Source organism: Emys orbicularis, chromosome 22 (assembly GCF_028017835.1).
Source record: "Emys orbicularis isolate rEmyOrb1 chromosome 22, rEmyOrb1.hap1, whole genome shotgun sequence".
Classification (NCBI taxonomy): domain Eukaryota; kingdom Metazoa; phylum Chordata; order Testudines; family Emydidae; genus Emys; species Emys orbicularis.
Window position 1 is genome coordinate 18,911,249 of NC_088704.1, and position 18,156 is coordinate 18,929,404.

General features: G+C 45.5%; 1 protein-coding gene across 1 annotated transcript in view; it reads left to right on the forward strand.

Moving 5' to 3' along the window:
* PLCH2 (phospholipase C eta 2) overlaps positions 1-18,156 on the forward strand; it is a 110,708-nt gene that overhangs the window by 76,550 nt on the left and 16,002 nt on the right. The window contains exons 13-20 of the mRNA XM_065421346.1: positions 515-615; positions 1,956-2,053; positions 2,935-3,117; positions 3,578-3,685; positions 6,824-6,948; positions 11,807-11,891; positions 12,543-12,689; positions 14,069-14,148. Of these exons, the coding sequence (XP_065277418.1) occupies positions 515-615; positions 1,956-2,053; positions 2,935-3,117; positions 3,578-3,685; positions 6,824-6,948; positions 11,807-11,891; positions 12,543-12,689; positions 14,069-14,148 (927 nt within the window). The remainder of the gene's footprint in view (positions 1-514; positions 616-1,955; positions 2,054-2,934; positions 3,118-3,577; positions 3,686-6,823; positions 6,949-11,806; positions 11,892-12,542; positions 12,690-14,068; positions 14,149-18,156) is intronic.

An 18,156-nucleotide genomic window follows, 5' to 3' on the forward strand; every position in this document is an offset into this window, starting at 1 on the left:
CAGATCAACTCCTGTGCCAGAATTTTCAAAGATGACTAAAACTCTGGGTGCCCAACTTGAGGGGCCTGTTCTTCCCAAAATGCGTGCTCAAAATCTGGGCCCCTTTTAAAGTCCCTCAAGTTGGGCACCCATAAATCTCTAGTCACTTTTGAAAACCTGGGTCCAGAATTATTTACCACCATATGCAATTGCACCACCAACATGGCTCACTTGCATGTGAATGGCTAACCCCAGACTAGCAGATCCATCCTCTGACAAAGGCTTTCCCCTTTTATCACTCTTTTCCTTTTCTAGCACCCACTTCGAATTTTGCAGACATCTGTTTGGTTGCTCCCCTGCACACAACTTTTCAGAACAAATCCCAGGAGGTTTGCTCTGCTCTGCTCGTAGCACTCAGGCACACATGACTAAATCAGTATTTATTTTTCACACACCCCACCCTTTAAATGTTTACATAAGCCTCTGCTGAACAATGATGCCTGTTTTGTACCATGGTTTTGTTTCCTTTATGCAGAAGAAAGGAAGCAAACTGAAAAAGGCATCCAGCCTGGAAGAAGGTGAAGATGACCTAGACTGTCAAGGAAACTTAGCCAGGGGCGCGATGCATTATAGCAGGTTGGTAACAAGGAATCCTGGCACACAGAGGTGTGTATACAAGTGTAGCAAGTTTGGGTGCTATAACTGTATGATGGGAAGCCCATGTAAAGATAGATCCAAAATGTTTGTGGCTCCATCCTCAGATTAGTCTCCTGACATGGTTCTTCCTAATTTGTCAGTGGATGACTGAGCCAGACCTGTTGTTCAGACCTGGCTTGAGGTTTCACTACTTCGCCCAGCTCTAGTGTGAAGATGTCTTTTAAGTTGGTGTAGCATTTTAGCCATGGTAGCCTTCCTGTAGCACAGGGGGTTCGTGGTGAGCGCACGAAGCCTGTGGCTGTTTAATTTGTTAAATGGCATTGCATCAAAGAGTCAAAGTGCTGCTTTGATTTTGCTTTTGAAAATCATCCCTTCAAAACACCTGAAGCCAAAGATATTTTTTTATGAGATTATCTGATGGGTTCCAGACACTGGAAGCAAGAGGTCAGATGGAAATCAGGTTGGGATGCTTAGGAGAGTTTTATTGGGGCTACCAGGAGAACTGAATGGAGGGCAGAAGAGGGTGTGTTGGAAGAATGCCAGTGGAGCAGCCAGCAGCATTGTCAGAGAACTCCATGCTGAGATCATAAACCCACTCGGCACATTGTGGTGTTAACCTGAAGCAAATGGGAAGGATCAGGGCACCAAATTCTTTGGTATTTAAAATACACGTCCTTTAAGGACTATCCTATCCTATCCTATCCGTTGGAGGTGAAAAAGACCTTTTCAAGGGCAAGTCCACAGTTCAGCCTCCTGCCTAGCAGCATAGAGTATCTGCAACATACCAGATCTTAAAGTATAACTCTTAGCCAGAAGTTCAAATCTTTTCTTGGCCATTAACATACAAGAAGATGAGGCTCTTTGGCCCGAATTTTAAAAGCTATTTAGGCATTGCTATGCTCAGTGTTGTGACGCCTCAGTCTCCTCTTCCAAAGGGATTTAGGGGCTCAGGACCCAACAGCCCATTGACAGGCTTTCTGAGTGCTTCCAGCGCTGGTTTAACCAGAAGCCTGTACTGTTACAATGAGTCTTCATGTGGTGCCCCTACAACTATGGCATAAGAACATAAGAACGGCCATACGGGGTCAGACCAAAGGTCCATCTAGCCCAGTATCCTGTCTGCTGACAGTGGCCAATGCCAGGTGCCCCAGAGGGAGTGAATAGAACGGGCATAGCAGCACTCCGTATTGGAAGAGACTCCTCCCTGTATTTCGTTACCCTGCCAGTTATTTAAAAAACTAAAGTTTTGTTGGGGGGGGGGGGGGGGGAGAATCGCCTCTTGATCAGTTTATGGGAAACGGTTTGTTTTATTCACCCAGGATGAGCAGACAGAAGAAAACAATGAAGCTTTCCCGGGCTCTCTCTGACCTGGTGAAGTATACAAAGTCTGTTGGGATCCATGATGTTGAAACTGAAAGTAGGTTGATCTAAGTGTCTGCTAAAAACTAACTGCTGTGCATAGAGCTTGGAAACTGGCATGGAAGGTTTATGTTCTTGCACCTAATTTTGATTATAAACGCTTTATTCCAAGAGGAATTTGACAGTAGAGCTGCATGCAATAAATCTGTGTCATTTCAAAGTGGCCAGTCATCATTTGTTAAGACTTGGAGTCTGCAATGTGAATCTGGATTTGTGCAGGAACTTCATTAAAGTGGATAAAAATAACCACATGTTCTAGTAACCCATTGGCTACTGCCAATTGCTAGAAAGGCTGCTATATGCCAGTTTACACTTTAAGAAGCAGGACAATTCTGAAAGGACATTTATGCTGCTCCCAACTAGAATTTGTGGTGTTTTGGAGAGGAATCATTACATGAGAAATTTTAATCTTCATTACAAAGCAATAGGAAAATCTCCAGGACTTTGGCTAAGTATATGAAAGTTCAGGTGCTGCTTCAAAACAGTTGATTCTGCAAAATGAAACTGCTTGGAGATTTTAGCCCTCCTTGTATGTTTTCTGCACCTGATCCTGAGCAGAACCAGGAAGTCCAAATGCCACCTGTAGCAGAGAGAAATATTAAGGGATTAGGGGATTTAAACTTTCCTCAAGCCATCCCCAAACCTCAAAGATTTGGGTCAAGTTCTGTGTGATGATTCAGATCATTATTGTACCTGATCTGGATTTCCCACCTCTAACTCTTCCATGCATGAAACAAAATGTGGTGATGGAAGAGAGCGAAAACCATATCTGATCAGGTTGTGTTTGCAAGAGAATTATTAGTAACTGATGGGAAGTTGTTGGAGGGGATTGTTTTTAAGGGGAAGCCATCCCCTTCTAACTTTCTTCTCTCCTTGCAGTCTCTTCCAGTTGGCAGGTCTCATCTTTCAGTGAGACAAAGGCCCACCAGATACTCCAGCAAAAGCCAGCACAATATCTGCGTTTCAACCAACACCAGTTGTCCCGCATCTACCCGTCTTCCTATCGCGTAGATTCCAGCAATTACAATCCCCAGCCCTTCTGGAACGCTGGTTGCCAGATGGGTAAGCAAAAAGGACGTGTTGTTTTATTTTATTTTTTTAACTAGGTGGAAATCTCATGCATGAATGGGGTCTCAGAATCTTTCTTTGAAAGAGAGGCTGAACAGAAAGCCCCAGCAAAGACCCCTAGGTTACCTGATCATCCAACTCTCCTGACATCTGGGTCTTTGGTACCTGGGGTATTGTCTGTGTCTCTAGTAGGGTAGGATGCCTTGAGTATGCATATGCCTAGTGGCAACTGGTGGCTGAGACATGGAAAGCAATGCCCACCTGCCCACATGCAAGAAACCCTACAGACAGGAGGAAAGACTCTCCCTGGAGCTGTGCTATCTTGGGTTTACGAGAAGAGGGTCCCTGTTCCAACATCTCTGGCTCTCTGTCACCAGTTTAAAACATATGTAGGTTTTCTTTCCTGCGAATGCTCTCAACAGACTTAATGTCATTGCGTCCTTCTTTGCAACAGTCGCATTGAACTATCAGTCAGAGGGGAGAATGCTGCAGCTGAACCGGGCCAAGTTCAATGCCAATGGGAATTGTGGCTATATCCTCAAACCGAAGTGCATGTGTCAAGGTAAGGAAACGCCAGCCAGTGAGGGCTGCAGAGGGAGAGGAAGGTTCCTGGGGGTGGGAACGGTACTTTATGAGGGAAAGATGCATGGCACTGCTATGCATTGTGGGATATGCCAGCAAGCGATGAGAATGGAAGCAGTAGAGTCAGTAACTCGTTATGTTTGGGCTTGATTTTTCCAACGGTTTCTGAAGTTGTGTGAGTGGTAGGGGAGTGTACGTGTACAGCTGCTGGGTGCTTTCCTCCAGCCTTAGGAAACCCTTTGAAACTTCAGGCCTTATCCTGCTCTTACGCTGGCGTGAGCACCGCTGACATCAGTGAAGTTGTTCCTGAATTACACTGGTGGAAGTGAGAGCAGGTTTGGCCCAGTATCCCCAAGTGTCTCTGAATGCATTGGGATGGATTAATTTTCCCCCAGTACATGCACCATAGAATTATTTGTTAATACTTCTTGAAAGTAGAGACTGCATGTACTGTCACATGGGCTGTGTGTAACTATAGGCACATGAAACGTCATCTAAGGTAGTCACAGACAAGTGAAAGCTAAATGAGGCCCATATCTCCCCACACACGAGAAAGACTCATCCTCTCTACAGTGTCCATATTGCGATGGGCTGGAGTTGTGGAGGTTTTCCCCTGAATGGAGTTTGGATTGTATTGCTCCAGGGATGGTGCCTGCAGCAAGGAACCTACGCACCTGCCACTACATACTAACCACTGCTCGCATCCACAGTGATAGAGGGATTGGGATCAGAATATAAAATATCCGTTTCCTGGATCTCTATAAGGCTTTCACTCTGTAAGGCACCATCTTCTCCCCGTCAGCCCAGCCAAGTCAGGCAAGAATTCACAAACCCCCACAGCACTAAGTGCTTCCCTGTCCGTTCTCTTTAACGAAGACAGAATCCCAATTTAGAGCATCAGCTGAGAGGTAAATGTAAGTTGGGCAGGCTCTGTAGCCTCAAGGGGTGACAAATTGCTCTCCATCTAAATCCACAAAACACAGCACGGGGAACCAAACGTTATCCTACTGGAGAGATTCCGTAGTAAACAAAGCTGAAATAGCATTGATGGGTATCCAAAGTGGTACAGGGATTGGGACCCAGCCCTCACAGGAGACACATCTCTTGGTCCTGCTGCATGTGGGTTTATATAATTGTTTGTCATAATCATCATCAGACTTTGGGGTGGGGGTTTCAAAACCACTTGAGTGATGTAGGAGCCACAAGTCCTATTGAAAGTTAGCAGGACCTGGGTTTCTAAGTCACAGAGGGAATGTCTACACCACAATTAAAAACCGGTGGCTGGCCTGCAACAGCTGACTCAGGCTCGTGGGGCTTGGGCAAAGGGGCTGTTTAATTGCAGTGTAGACATTTGGGCTCAGGCTGGAGCCCGGGCTCTAGGACCCTGTGAGGTGGGAGGGTCCCAGAATGTCTGCACTGCAATTAAACATCCCTTTAGCCCGAGCCCAAGCCAGCTGGCATGGTCCAGCCACGGGTATCTAATTGCCGTGTAGACATACCCTTAGACATCTTGAAAATTACACCCTTTGTCAGTTATATTTTGGAATTTTAGAGGAAGGGGGCTTTGTTTGTTTGTTTGTTTTTTTGTACAGTTCTCACCACTGCAGTCTTACCTTCTCTGTGGTGTTCGTTACCACTTCCTAAGGAAATGCCATGGTAACCTTATCTACTTGCAAAAGCAGACATGCAAAAATTGTACAGCGATTGCCATTACATGCACTGAGAAGTTACAGGGGGTGCACTTTTATTAAGTCTAGTTTAATTAAATCAGTTACACTAATGTGCTTCAGAGTGGTAGCTGTGTTAGTCTGTATCAGCAAAAACAACGAGGAGTCCTTGTGGTACCTTAGAGACTAACAAGGGTTCTAGCCCACGAAAGCTTATGCCCAAATAAATTTGTTAGTCTCTAAGGTACCACAAGGACTCCTCGGTGTTTTTACTAATGTGCTTGTGGTTAGAACAACTCTTAAGCGGAGCCTAGTGCGTGTGGAATGTTTTATGGGCGTGCATAGGTCTGTGCAGGTGTGGTCCTCCTTTAGGCCTTACACTACTACACTTTATGGGACGCATAATGACTATCTCCCTTGAAGGCACCCAGCTGTTAAGGATCTGTGTGTTTGTTTCAAGCTCCACTGAAGCAGATTTGTCCCTGAGAAAGATGAAACCATCATTTTTATTTGGTTGATTTCTCATTTAATTCGTCACTTTCTCTCTGTCTGAAACCCTTTATTTAGAATCCTGCATATTTCTGATAATGTGGCCTTGAGCAAAGTATTTTAATACTATCTTAGTGATTGAGTTGTCATATGTAAACAACTCTCACTTTTCTTCATTAATTTTAATATCTGCCCAGCCCTGGACTTTTAAATAAACTGAATTTACTATCCTTTTTTATTGCAATGTCCCATCTCCTCCCACTGCTCTACAACAGTACAGTCCATTACTATCCCATGCTTGAGCTTGTCTTCAAAATGCTCTTTTAACTTCAGATTACTGCCGGCTGATGCTTTCTTTCTGTTCTAATATAAGTCAGGAATGACACAGTAGAGCACTTGCTAGCATCCTTAGTCGAGAGTTTCAGTGTGTTATGAATTATTTCACCTCAGCAAAGTTCCAGTGCTTATGATGTAAAAGCAATTGGTGATGGTTCCAAAGCCATAAAATTCAGGTCTAGATTTTGAAATCCACCACAGACAATTATGGGATGTTCAGATCCAACTTTCAGTTTGGCCCCACCTCTCAGTGCCACCAGATCAGTAACCTACTACCTGGTGATTAATTTGGTAACATGCGATGTTTGCATCTAAAGCTCTTTCCAATGGCCTTTGTAAGCAATTCACTTGTCCTTGGTGCTCGCTATGCTGAAAAGTATCCAAAATGCTGTGCCAGTGTGTTACCTCCTTGTAAAGACGTTAATGACTATGGTGCATTTTTGGATGTTTGTACCTATAAGTGCTTGAGGGGACCGGGTGGGGCACCTTCCTAAGCACAGTTTGTAACAACTGGTTGTAGAGTCAAATCAGCAGGGAAAAGAGAGAGGAAGAGCTCGAGGAAAATGTCACCATCCATAAAATAGTGCCAGTCCTCCTTTATGTTCTGCGGATTCTTGCCCCCACAGGTGTCTTTAACCCAAATTCTGAAGACCCACTCCCCAATCAGTTGAAGAAGCAGCTGGTGTTGAGGATAATCAGCGGGCAACAGCTACCGAAGCCCCGGGACTCCATGCTGGGAGACAGAGGAGAGGTGGGGAATGCTGAACGGGGGATGAGGCTCTCCTATCTGAGAGTGTCTGTCTGGGAGCTGGTCTGGACAAGGCCTTAACTTTTTGCATTTGTTTCTATGGGAAACACTGAGCTTCACTTCGAATATATCATGCGGCTCATTAGCTTCCAAGAGCACCAGGTGCCTTTCCTTCCTTACGCATTGTGGAGCTAGTCTGTTTTGCCTTATTCTCATACGGCGCCTCTAGGATGTGTAGGAAAAGCCAAGATGCTCGATCACTGTGACGGGTCCCTATTCACTGCAGTGCTCTTAAACTCTCAAACAGAGCCAGCAAAACCCTGCATCCCCTAAAAGTGCACAAAACTGCTGAGCTCGACAGCAAGACAAATGAAGCTACTTGAGGGTCCCTCTTGTCCTCTGCCTGTGTGAATAATATTCCCAGCCTCCCGCTCCCCAGCACAGCACATTGTGTGCCTTCTCTACTCGTCCCCTCTTTGGTTTGGTTTGGCTTTGTGTGTGTGTGTGTGTGTGTGTGTGTGTGTTTTGTGGCAGTTTATTTTGTTGTTTAAAGCCTCTGGCAACTCTGATTAAAGCAAAATCAGCCAATGTTGGGGCTTTTTATTTCTTCTGCTGTTGTGTATCAAATGCTTGTGGAGTATGGCCAGTGTGCCTTTATTAATTAAACATTAGTCTTCAGGAAATGCGAAGACCAAGCAACTAGCTCCAAGTAAGACTTCCCCTCAAGCCTTTAGCCCATTAGAACTAGAACCGAACCTCTGAGTGGTTCTGAAATGCTTGGATTTGGAACGAATACTTCGAAATACTCTCTCCCTGAATGCTTAGTGTTGAGAGATGTATCAGTCTGGAATGGCTGTCATAATCCAAGTGTGAGTCTGGAATGGCTGTCATAATCCAAATGAAGATTCTGGCCAGAAGCAGCAGGATGGTGTGCGGTTGGATTGTTGCCTTAGAGATACAGGTTCCAGTCCTAGTTTTTCCACAAACTCCCTGTTGGGCAAGTCACATAAACTCCCTGTGCCTCAGGTCCCCGTCTGTGAAACGGGGATAATAGTCTCCCCTTTTCCTGCCTTTGTCTGTCTTGTGTGTGGAGAGTGAAAGCTCTTTGGGATAGGGACTGTCTCTGCATCTGTGTAGCGCCTAGCACAATGGGGCCTTGATCTCAGGTGCAGCTTCTAGGTGCTCCCATAATACAAACGAGATTTATTGGTGGGGTGGGAGGAGCTGCTAATATTGAAAGATTAATGGGCCATGGGCTCCACATAGAAAATAATGAGTCAACCTCTTTCTTTCACTTCCCTTTTTTATTGCCAAGGGCACTTGGGCTGTGCATAGGTTGTCTTCGCCTCAGAGAGACTGTTCATCTCCTTTCTCTCCTGCCTGTGTATTCCCCACCTTCAAGTGAGGCAAACCTCACTTTGTGACATCACAGTTAGATTCTCTGGAGGGGTTTGTGGTGTCATGGGATAAAAGGGAAGGTCCTTTCATGGATTGAGAACTGGTTAAAGGACAGGGAACAAAGGGTAGGAATTAATGGTAAATTCTCAGAATGGAGAGGGGTAACTAGTGGTGTTCCCCAAGGGTCAGTCCTAGGACCTATCCTATTCAATTTATTCATAAATGATCTGGAGAAAGGGGTAAACAGTGAGGTGGCAAAGTTTGCAGATGATACTAAACTACTCAAGATAGTTAAGACCAAAGCAGATTGTGAAGAACTTCAAAAAGATCTCACAAAACTAAGTGATTGGGCAACAAAATGGCAAATGAAATTTAATGTGGATAAATGTAAAGTAATGCACATTGGAAAAAATAACCCCAACTATACATACAACATGATGGGGGCTAATTTAGCTACAACGAGTCAGGAAAAAGATCTTGGCGTCATCGTGGATAGTTCTCTAAAGATGTCCACGCAGTGTGCAGAGGCGGTCAAAAAAGCAAACAGGATGTTAGGAATCATTAAAAAGGGGATAGAGAATAAGACTGAGAATATATTATTGCCCTTATATAAATCCATGGTTCGCCCACATCTCGAATACTGTGTACAGATGTGGTCTCCTCACCTCAAAAAAGATATTCTAGCACTAGAAAAGGTTCAGAAAAGAGCAACTAAAATGATTAAGGGTTTAGAGAGGGTCCCATATGAGGAAAGATTAAAGAGGCTAGGACTCTTCAGTTTGGAAAAGAGAAGACTAAGGGGGGACATGATAGAGGTATATAAAATCATGAGTGATGTTGAGAAAGTGGATAAGGAAAAGTTATTTACTTATTCCCATAATACAAGAACTAGGGGTCACCAAAAGAAATTAATAGGCAGCAGGTTTAAAACAAATAAAAGGAAGTTCTTCTTCACGCAGCGCACAGTCAACTTGTGGAACTCCTTACCTGAGGAGGTTGTGAAGGCTAGGACTATAACAATGTTTAAAAGGGGACTGGATAAATTCATGGTGGCTAAGTCCATAAATGGCTATTAGCCAGGATGGGTAAGAATGGTGTCCCTAGCCTCTGTTCGTCAGAGGATGGAGATGGATGGCAGGAGAGAGATCACTTGATCATTGCCTGTTAGGTTCACTCCCCCTGGGGCACCTGGCATTGGCCACTGTCGGTAGACAGATACTGGGCTAGATGGACCTTTGGTCTGACCCAGTACGGCCTTTCTTATGTTCTTATGTTCACAAGCAGAGGGTGGTGACAAATGGGTCCTTCTGGCAGGAATAGTTCCCTAATAAAGTTTTAAACACAAAACAGAGAAAAGGTTGAGGGTGGGGAAAAGCAGAAAATAATTGAGCGGGTGTTGCCCCAAAACTCCAGATTCCATCACCCGTGATGGTCATTATATCTGGTAGAAACTTGGTAATTCCATCCCGGGGAGATTACAATATTTCAAAATTTGTTTTTGTCCCAAATCAGACAAAAAAATCTACCTTGACATTTTTTTCACAAAATGAAATAGGTAACTTTTTAAAGAATAGAAAAGTCAAAACAATAAAGTTGAAATGAAATGTTTGGATACTTTCCTATGAAAATTTTGATGAAATTGATACGTTCCCATGAAACGTTTAGATTTCACAGAATCTGCTTTTTCTGGCAGCAGATAGTTCTGTCCGAAAATTTTCGACCAACTCTAATCTTTAGGGATCCCAGTTTCACAGCTCAGGTCCATCTTTACACAATGCATTGTCCTGAAGTATAACAGGGCTTCAAGGCTTTCACTGACACGTTAAGAATTTTAAAATTCCAGTTTGAATGGAATGGAACAGCCCCATGAGCCTGAGTCAGCTGGCACGGGCCAGCTGTGGGTGTTTAACTGCAGCGTAGACAGACCCTAAATGACTTAGAAACACCATTGACACATTTGCCCTAAAGTCCCTTAGGCCTGACCTACACTAAAATGTTCGGTTGACCTAGCTACGTTGCTCTGGACATGGAAAAACACCCACCCCTGCCCAATGTAGTTAAGCCCACCTAACTTCCCTGTGCAGACAGTGCTGGGTCAGTGGAAGAATTCTTCCATCGACCTAGCTACCGTCTCTCAAAGAGGTAAATTAACCGCAAGGATGGGAGAACCCCTCCCATTGGCACAGGTAGTGTCTCCAGTGACATGCTGCAGCTACGCTGCTGTAGAATTTCAAGTGTAGACAAGCCCTTCGCTGCTTTCGGAAACCCCACCCTTTCTTTTATTGGCCGGGTGGTAGGACCTAGAGGCCCCAATCAATTATCAGGGCTTTGTTCTGCTAGGTACTATATACATGTTGTGAAAAGAGAGGCCCTCCCCCAGAGCCTTTTGCAGAATAGAGCTATATGAACAAGGTTCATATATACCGAACATTCAGCTGTCTTGCAAGCAATAAGGAAGGGAGGTAAGATGCTTGTATTTTTCTTTAGTGACAAAGTATCCCGTGTGCTGAAGATTTGTTTTCTGCTGAACACCAAAACTCTAGCATTCAACCATTACTCAGTCCAGCCACTCTGTGGTTTTTTTGTTTTTTTGTTTTGTTTTTTGTCATCCCAATTTAGTTGGTCTCAGATTTGAGATGATTCCTTATAGTTTTTGTCAGTTTCGTGGACAGCAATTACTTGAAAGGCTCTTCTCCCTGCTGAGACTGTATTGACTAGTGGTTGTACGCGCTCTGTGTTCAGCATACACTGACTGAAAGCAGTAGCAAGCTTTCCTAGGATCTAACTAATTATTGAGTTACTATTGTTAATTTTAGTTCCTAGAGGTCCCAACTGAGATCGCGGCTCTATTGTTCTAGGCAGGTATAAACACCCAGCAAGACACGTGCCCTGTCATGAAGATCTTAAGTCTAAACAGATAGCAGGAGTGGGAAAGGAGGCACAGAGAGCAGAAGTAATTTGCCCACAGTCAGAGACTAGAACAGAACCTATATGTCCTGAGTCGTAGTCCATTGTTTTATCCGCTGGACCAGGCTGCTTCTCTGGTCACCGAGATCTTCCACGACCAGACGTTCCCTGAACTCGCTCAGTTTATGTTGTCTTGCAAGTTGTCTCTTTACAACTTATTTGCAATGGTGACCACCCTGAAGAAATTTTTAAAGCTTCTGCTTAGATGTACACTGAGTTGAAAGATATTCAAATAGAGAGAACTGTTAACTTGCTGTGAGCTGTAACACCCATTTTGAATCGATGGAGTAGCGGTCACATGATGATGATGAATGTTATTATATTTTTTTAATGTGATATAGTCCTACATCTTTTAGCAGCAAAGCGACAAGTTACCCATATGACCCTGGCTGTTTAATCTGCAATAGCGTTTGATGCCCATGTGGTGAAGATAAGGATATTACTTGATTTCTGTCTTTTTCATTTTTTAAAATATTCTTTCCTTTCTCTTTTCCAGATTATAGATCCATTTGTAGAGGTAGAGATCATAGGGTTACCAGTGGACTGCTACAAAGAGCAAACTAGAGTAGTTGATGACAATGGTAAGACCGTGGTTTGGGTGTTTGTTTTTTGTTTCCCCCTTGCCATCTAGTACACACGTGGACGTGAAGTTCGAAGGGTCATTTTGTCACATGGAGGCAAAATGGGCCAAACTTGAGACCCATTGCAGCAAAGCATTTAGCACAGCTTAAGTGTTGTTAACTTCAATGACGATTACGCGTGTTCCTATGTGTTTTGCTGAATTGGGGCCTACGTAAGGGAGTGTTGTGTAATTACAGTTTTGGTGCAATGAGATCAGACACCCAGATTAATCTGTTTATTTATATCACACTCCTCTTCATTAGAGAAGGGTAATGGTCAGGACAGGAGACTGGAAGCCAGCAACTTCTCAGGTCTATCACTCCTTGTTCTGCCACTCGGTAGACCTTCAGAGAAGATAAAAATGTTTGCGAGACATGAAAAGCCTGTGTTTCTTACACCATTGCAGCTCCCACTGATAGGAGTGGGAGTTCCGGATGTGCAAGGAATACAGAACCAAAGCCTTTATGGTCGATTAGAGGGACCATTACTGTGTAGGAATTGATGTATCTTCAGAACAACATAGCAAGGACTAAATGGGTTTCTGGCCCATAGCTGGGGCTGCTTGGTGCCACTGCAATGTAAATAACAAAAGCTGATTCTCCAATTCCCAGGTTTCAATCCAATGTGGGAGGAGACTCTGGTGTTCACAGTGCACATGCCAGAGATTGCGCTGGTTCGCTTTCTGGTGTGGGATCATGATCCAATTGGGCGGGATTTCATTGGACAGAGGACGTTAGCTTTTACCAGCATGATGCCAGGTAAGGCCGTGCTCTCTGTCTCAATGACATACAGGATCGATTGGCTGAGGCCTTGTTCTATAAAACTCCTTTATTGTGGCAAGTAAAATATCTCCCAGGGTAGCTTTGCCACGTGTGCACACAAATGTGCATCTGCCCTGGGGAGTTGTTGTGAGCCGGTGGCTAGAGCAGGAGACTGGGTAGTCAGGACTCCTGGGTTCTGTACCCACATCTACCACTAACTCATCGTGTGACCATGACCAAGTCACATAACCTCCTCCTCGGGCCAGATTTTCAAAGGTGCTCAGTGTCCAGAAGTTCTCATTGAGAACAAATTCTAGCTACTTATTTAGGTACTTGTATGGACACTGGTGTGGAGCTCATTTGAAAATATGGTCCCTTGTGCTTCAGTTTTCCCACTTGTAAAATGGGGATGCTAATCCTTGCCTCTATCACAGGCATGTTATGCAGCTTAATTAATGAATGTCTTACGCTGCTCAGGTTTAAAAGTGCTATTGGGTAGAAGTGCAGAGGATCAGGAGGGACCTGAGAAAGCACTATTTAGCTAAGCATGCTGGACTGCAAAGGCTACAGTAAACGATCTATTTCGTTCTGTCCCGTTGTTCTACAACTTTTATTTTTTTTCTCAAATGTATTATTTTTATTTGGCAGCTTTTTGGCTTTCGACAGCGTAAATGAGGTGCAGTGACTTTTATAGACAGTGGGGCAAACTTCAAAAGCCTTCCTGAGCAAAGCTGGAGTCGCATTTGGTCTCGTGTTTGCTGGCAGCTTGCCAGTGGCCACAATTACTGCCAGTGCTAGTTGAATGTAAAGCAGTCTGCTAGTTGGGCTGCTGGTGAGATCTGGGGATTTGTTTGTTTTTATTTTTTGGGGTGTTTTGTTTTTTGTTTTTTGTTCTGTCTATTTCTTGCTTTTTGTGCAATCTTATTTCACATAAAAGCATCCTGTGCGCAGCTTTTTTCTTTATCCATCAGAGCAGAGGGAACTTAGGTTTATTTAGGGGGGGGACCCCACAGCCCCCATCTGGGTAATGATTGTAACGTCTGCTGAAGTATTAATAATGGCCCCAAGCCTGCCAGGGACAAGCTAATCAATTATACATTGCAGAATTGACAGCAGCAATAGTGGAAAGTGGAAAAAAATAGTGTGAGGTTTGTTTTTTTTTATAATAAGGAAGGGACAGGGGAAAACACCAGTAAACTTTGTAAATGGTGTGTGGCTCTCACCCAAATCAAGTGTGGCAAGATGATGTACAAGCCTGAGTGCTCAGGGGTTAGACGGGGCCGGGAGAAAGCTTGTTAATTTTTTCCCCCCTGTGGTTAGAAATGGAAAGTCTGTAGCGACCGGAGGCTCTCATCTCTGCCCCCTCTGTGTTTCAGGCTATCGGCACGTGTACCTGGAAGGCATAGAAGAAGCGTCCATCTTCGTTCATGTAGCTATTAATGACATCTGTGGTAAGGTGAGTGACTGACTGCAGCGCCGTAATGCGGCCTGCGTTTGTAAGCGTGCTGGCGGGGTTTGTACCATGCAGGGAGGGGGAGAGCCCAGGGATGGGGCCCAAACTAACCCATTTGTGGAATCCAAGTAACTGCCACTCTGAGGTTTTTATAGTAGCCTGAGATCTCTTTAAACATCCATGTAGCATAAGCAGGTGGCACAGCCAGAGAAGGAACCCCCATTGCACGGCTAATAGATTCCTATCTAGATACTCCCCTTACAGTGCTTCGGTTCTGGGGCATTCTTCCATCGCTTCCCACTCCATATTGCTCCTAATGAAGGGCCAAATCCTGACGCAGTTCTTACTCACTCCTTATGGCTACTGGACAAAACTTGGCTAGGAACTCTGGTGTAACTCTGAAGTGGCTGCATTGAAATGGCAGAATTCAGCCCATTGTCTGAGTAAGGCCTTCGGGATTTCGCCTAAGTGTCCTGCTGTCGATGCAGCCAGATGCGGCAGCACAAACTGGCGAGAGCCTGCTTGTTCAGTGAGCAGGTTCCTTCTCTCCATCACCACACGCCTCTCCAGGCACCAGGCATGTCTTCCAGTCCTTGTGGGGGAATCAGAAGAAAATGGAGCATTTAGACCATATAAAAACGTGTCAGGCTGTCTATACATTACATAACACATCTTCTGATGAACACCCCCCCCCCCGTAACACTGATACAAACACTCATGCAAAATGAAGGACTCACCCACCCCTAAAGCATTGTGTAATTGGTGGACAGCTCCTAAAGGCCCAAAAGGGGACGGCAGCACCCTGGTGAGTGATAGCGTTTTATAGGCAGGGGTATAGCACTTCCGCACACGTGTGTGCGTATATACGGGTGTGTCTGATACATTTGGTGCTGGTTTGGTGCTCCTAAATTCAAAGTGCAGACCTGAATTGTTGCGGCTTTCTGGCTGCAGAGTTTATGCCATGAATGCTCTGTCACTCTGCCTCCCCGATGCTTTAGCATTTTAAACATAGCGCTGAAGAGTTGCCAGCTTGGAGACTTGATCCCTGCTGCTGCACTTTCATTTCCGGGTCTGTCTTTGACTCTTGTTGCGCTGAGAAGTGCACAAAGTGGCCTCCCTCCTGGTTTGTGGTGCTCAGTGGTCGCTCCTCACCTGCATCCATCTGTCCAGCCTTTGGCTTGCTTCACATGCAGTCAAAATGGAACTGCCTTGATGACATGTTCTGATTTCAGATGAACAGTTCCCAGGTTGACAGTACAGCCTAAGAGCGTCAAGCTTCCCCCATAGCTGAATCGGAGACTCTTTCCACTGCAGTCCATAGCGTTTAGTTACACATCTCCCGCGTGGCTCCTGCAGTGCTTTGGAAACCGCAACCATGGTTTTGTATAAGGTGATAAAAAGAGGGGCAGCAGGCTGAAATACCGGCATTCGGACAGCAGGAGGCAGTATTGAACAGGCCAGGAATCCTAATAGTCTCGAGTGTTGCTCATTTTTAGGATAATTTTTTTTAAAGTCATGTGGCTATTTTAGGTGACTTCTAAAATAGGAAAGAGTTGGGCTAACTCCTGGGAAAGCTGCACTTTGGAGCGTAGAAAGAGGGTGGGTTTCTGGAAGGGACATCCCACGGCTCATTTCAGTTAATGCCTCTACAAGGAGAGGACTGTCAGGCTATTACTGCCCAGGTATCTAAAGCCTGAATCGACAGCTTTCCGGCAGGCACAGCTCCCTCCCTTCTGACTTCGCTGGCAGCCTTGTCTGCAGCGCCTGACCCAGGATGTCATTTTCCTCGTGAGAGGAGGATAGCTCTCAGGAGCAGGAGACCTGAAAGCTTTGGGTGAGAGGGAAGTGGCCGGTGCTGGGTGATGAGCAGTAACGTGGTCCGTGTTAGGCTCTCCAGTCTGTGGTGTGCCTAGCCCATCCACAGCTTGGTAATGCCCAGGCCAGTTAATGCCAGTCTCCAGGAACAGGAGAATAAATGGCAGGCTGAGAATAGCTATTACGAGACTGATTCTGCCTGAGCTACCGCTGCTAAGTGCCTGAGATCAAAGCAGTTGCACAGGGTGTAAATCAGACCTGATTTAGCCTTCTATAATTCTGTGGCGAAGAGTGTGGTTTGGCCCAGGGACCTGCTTTCAGATACATGCTCCCTGGCCTTGATTCAAGCAGCATCATTCGGTTTTACCCCACAAACCTCTTTTTTTGATTCTGGGGTCACTGTGTGCAGGTCGATTGCCTCTTTCCTGGCCCCTCTTGCCCCACCACACCTAGACTGGGCGAGCCAGATAGTCAGGGCCCTCAGGACAGCAGCCGGTGCATGCCTAACTGGGCCACGAAGGTGAAACAAAGCGTCTCAGGACTGCACCCCTTGCACTGACCTGCAATCGCCTAACGGTGCCTCTCTGCTCCACTAGCCCAGCTACTGAGCTGACTGTCCCAGCCAACCCCCCGCCCCCGTGTTAACTCTACTGAAGGCAGGTCATGGAAAGAGAAGTGATAGAATTTACCAAAGTAAAACGTTTTCTAAATGCAGATTCTCCTCCCTGCCCCAGTCATAATGCTACAAAACAGGTACATTCTTCCCTCCCTCCTGATGCAGTGTGTTCGTGCTGCTGCAGTTACTGTGTGCTAGAAGGATCGGGCAATATGGTGCCCTCCATCAGAGGACACTGTGCGTATGTCTACACTGCAGTTAGACACACACGCGGCTGGCCCATACCCACTGACTCGGGCTAGGGAGCAGCTTAATTGCAATGTAGACATTTGAGGTGGGAGGGTCCTAGAGCTTGGCTGCAGCCTGTCTACACCGAAATTAAACAGCCCCTTAGCCTGAGCCCAGGTTAGCTGTCACAGGCCAGCCGTAGCTTTTTTAATTGTAGACCATAAGGTGTCTGGCTAAGCTGTCCAGGCCCCCTCCTTTCCCCTGCTCCTTTCAGGGACGCTGTTGCTGGGGCCAGTTGTGAGACCTCTGTTGCTTAGGCAGTTCCATAAACATGAGTCTGCTATTTCTGACCCAGCCTGAGCTAGGAAACCCTGGAAATGTCCAGAGAGTGTCTGTTGGTTCCCGTGAGACCCTATTGTAACTTCTCAGCCGTGGCGCAGATGCTTTGCTGAACTGGAGATGGCTCCGAGCCTCCCAGACTGTCACTGATGGCACAACTCACAGCTCCCCTGCCACTATAAACCTGTTTAACTGTGTTTGCTTTTGGGCCTCTGTTGTTGGAGCGGTTCCCAGAATGCTCCACTTCACCCATATTTGACCTGCCGTCTTTCCCCGCGCATCCTCCTGCCAAAAAACCCCCAGAAAGGAACGGCTGCCACTATCCTTGCTGCAAACCCAAAACAAGGGAGAGAAAAAGGCCAAACGATTACCAGTGCTGCATATCGTAGTACCCAGGTGATTATTTAGCTCCAGAAAACTGTCTGTTATAGAAGAAGCAGCTTCTGGAGCTTAAATCCTATACTTCCCAAATACTACTTAGCACTTAATTACTGCACACTCCACAATGGTGGGGGGTTGTAGGGTGCAGAGGGGGGAGCATCAGGACTTTATCTATGGCCCCAGGTGATTGGAGAGGGGATGTACAGAGAAGGAATGTTCCATCAAGAGACTACTCCATTCCTGTTACTTCATGAGTTACCTCTCCCTTTATAAGAGTTACTTCACGTCTGGCCCCTTCTACTGCAACAGGCAAAAGGAGATGGGCTAGTTTTTGTCCATCTGAAGATGCCAAGAATGAAAACAAACCTGGGAATGAGGGTGGGAGACAAGAAAGAAGAGACCCTAAAAACAACAGTAGGCTATAGTTTTTGTACGTATACCTACGAAGGTGAAAGGCCTTATATACCCTTACTGTTCCAACTTTCCCAGAGCCATCAAAGGCTTTGTCTACATTGGCAAGTGAAAGACAAAATTTCTGTCGTTCAGAGGTGTTAAAAAAACACCCCACTGAAAGACACAAGTTTTGTTGACGACAAGCACTGGTGTGAACAGCGCTTTGTCAGCCGGAGCGC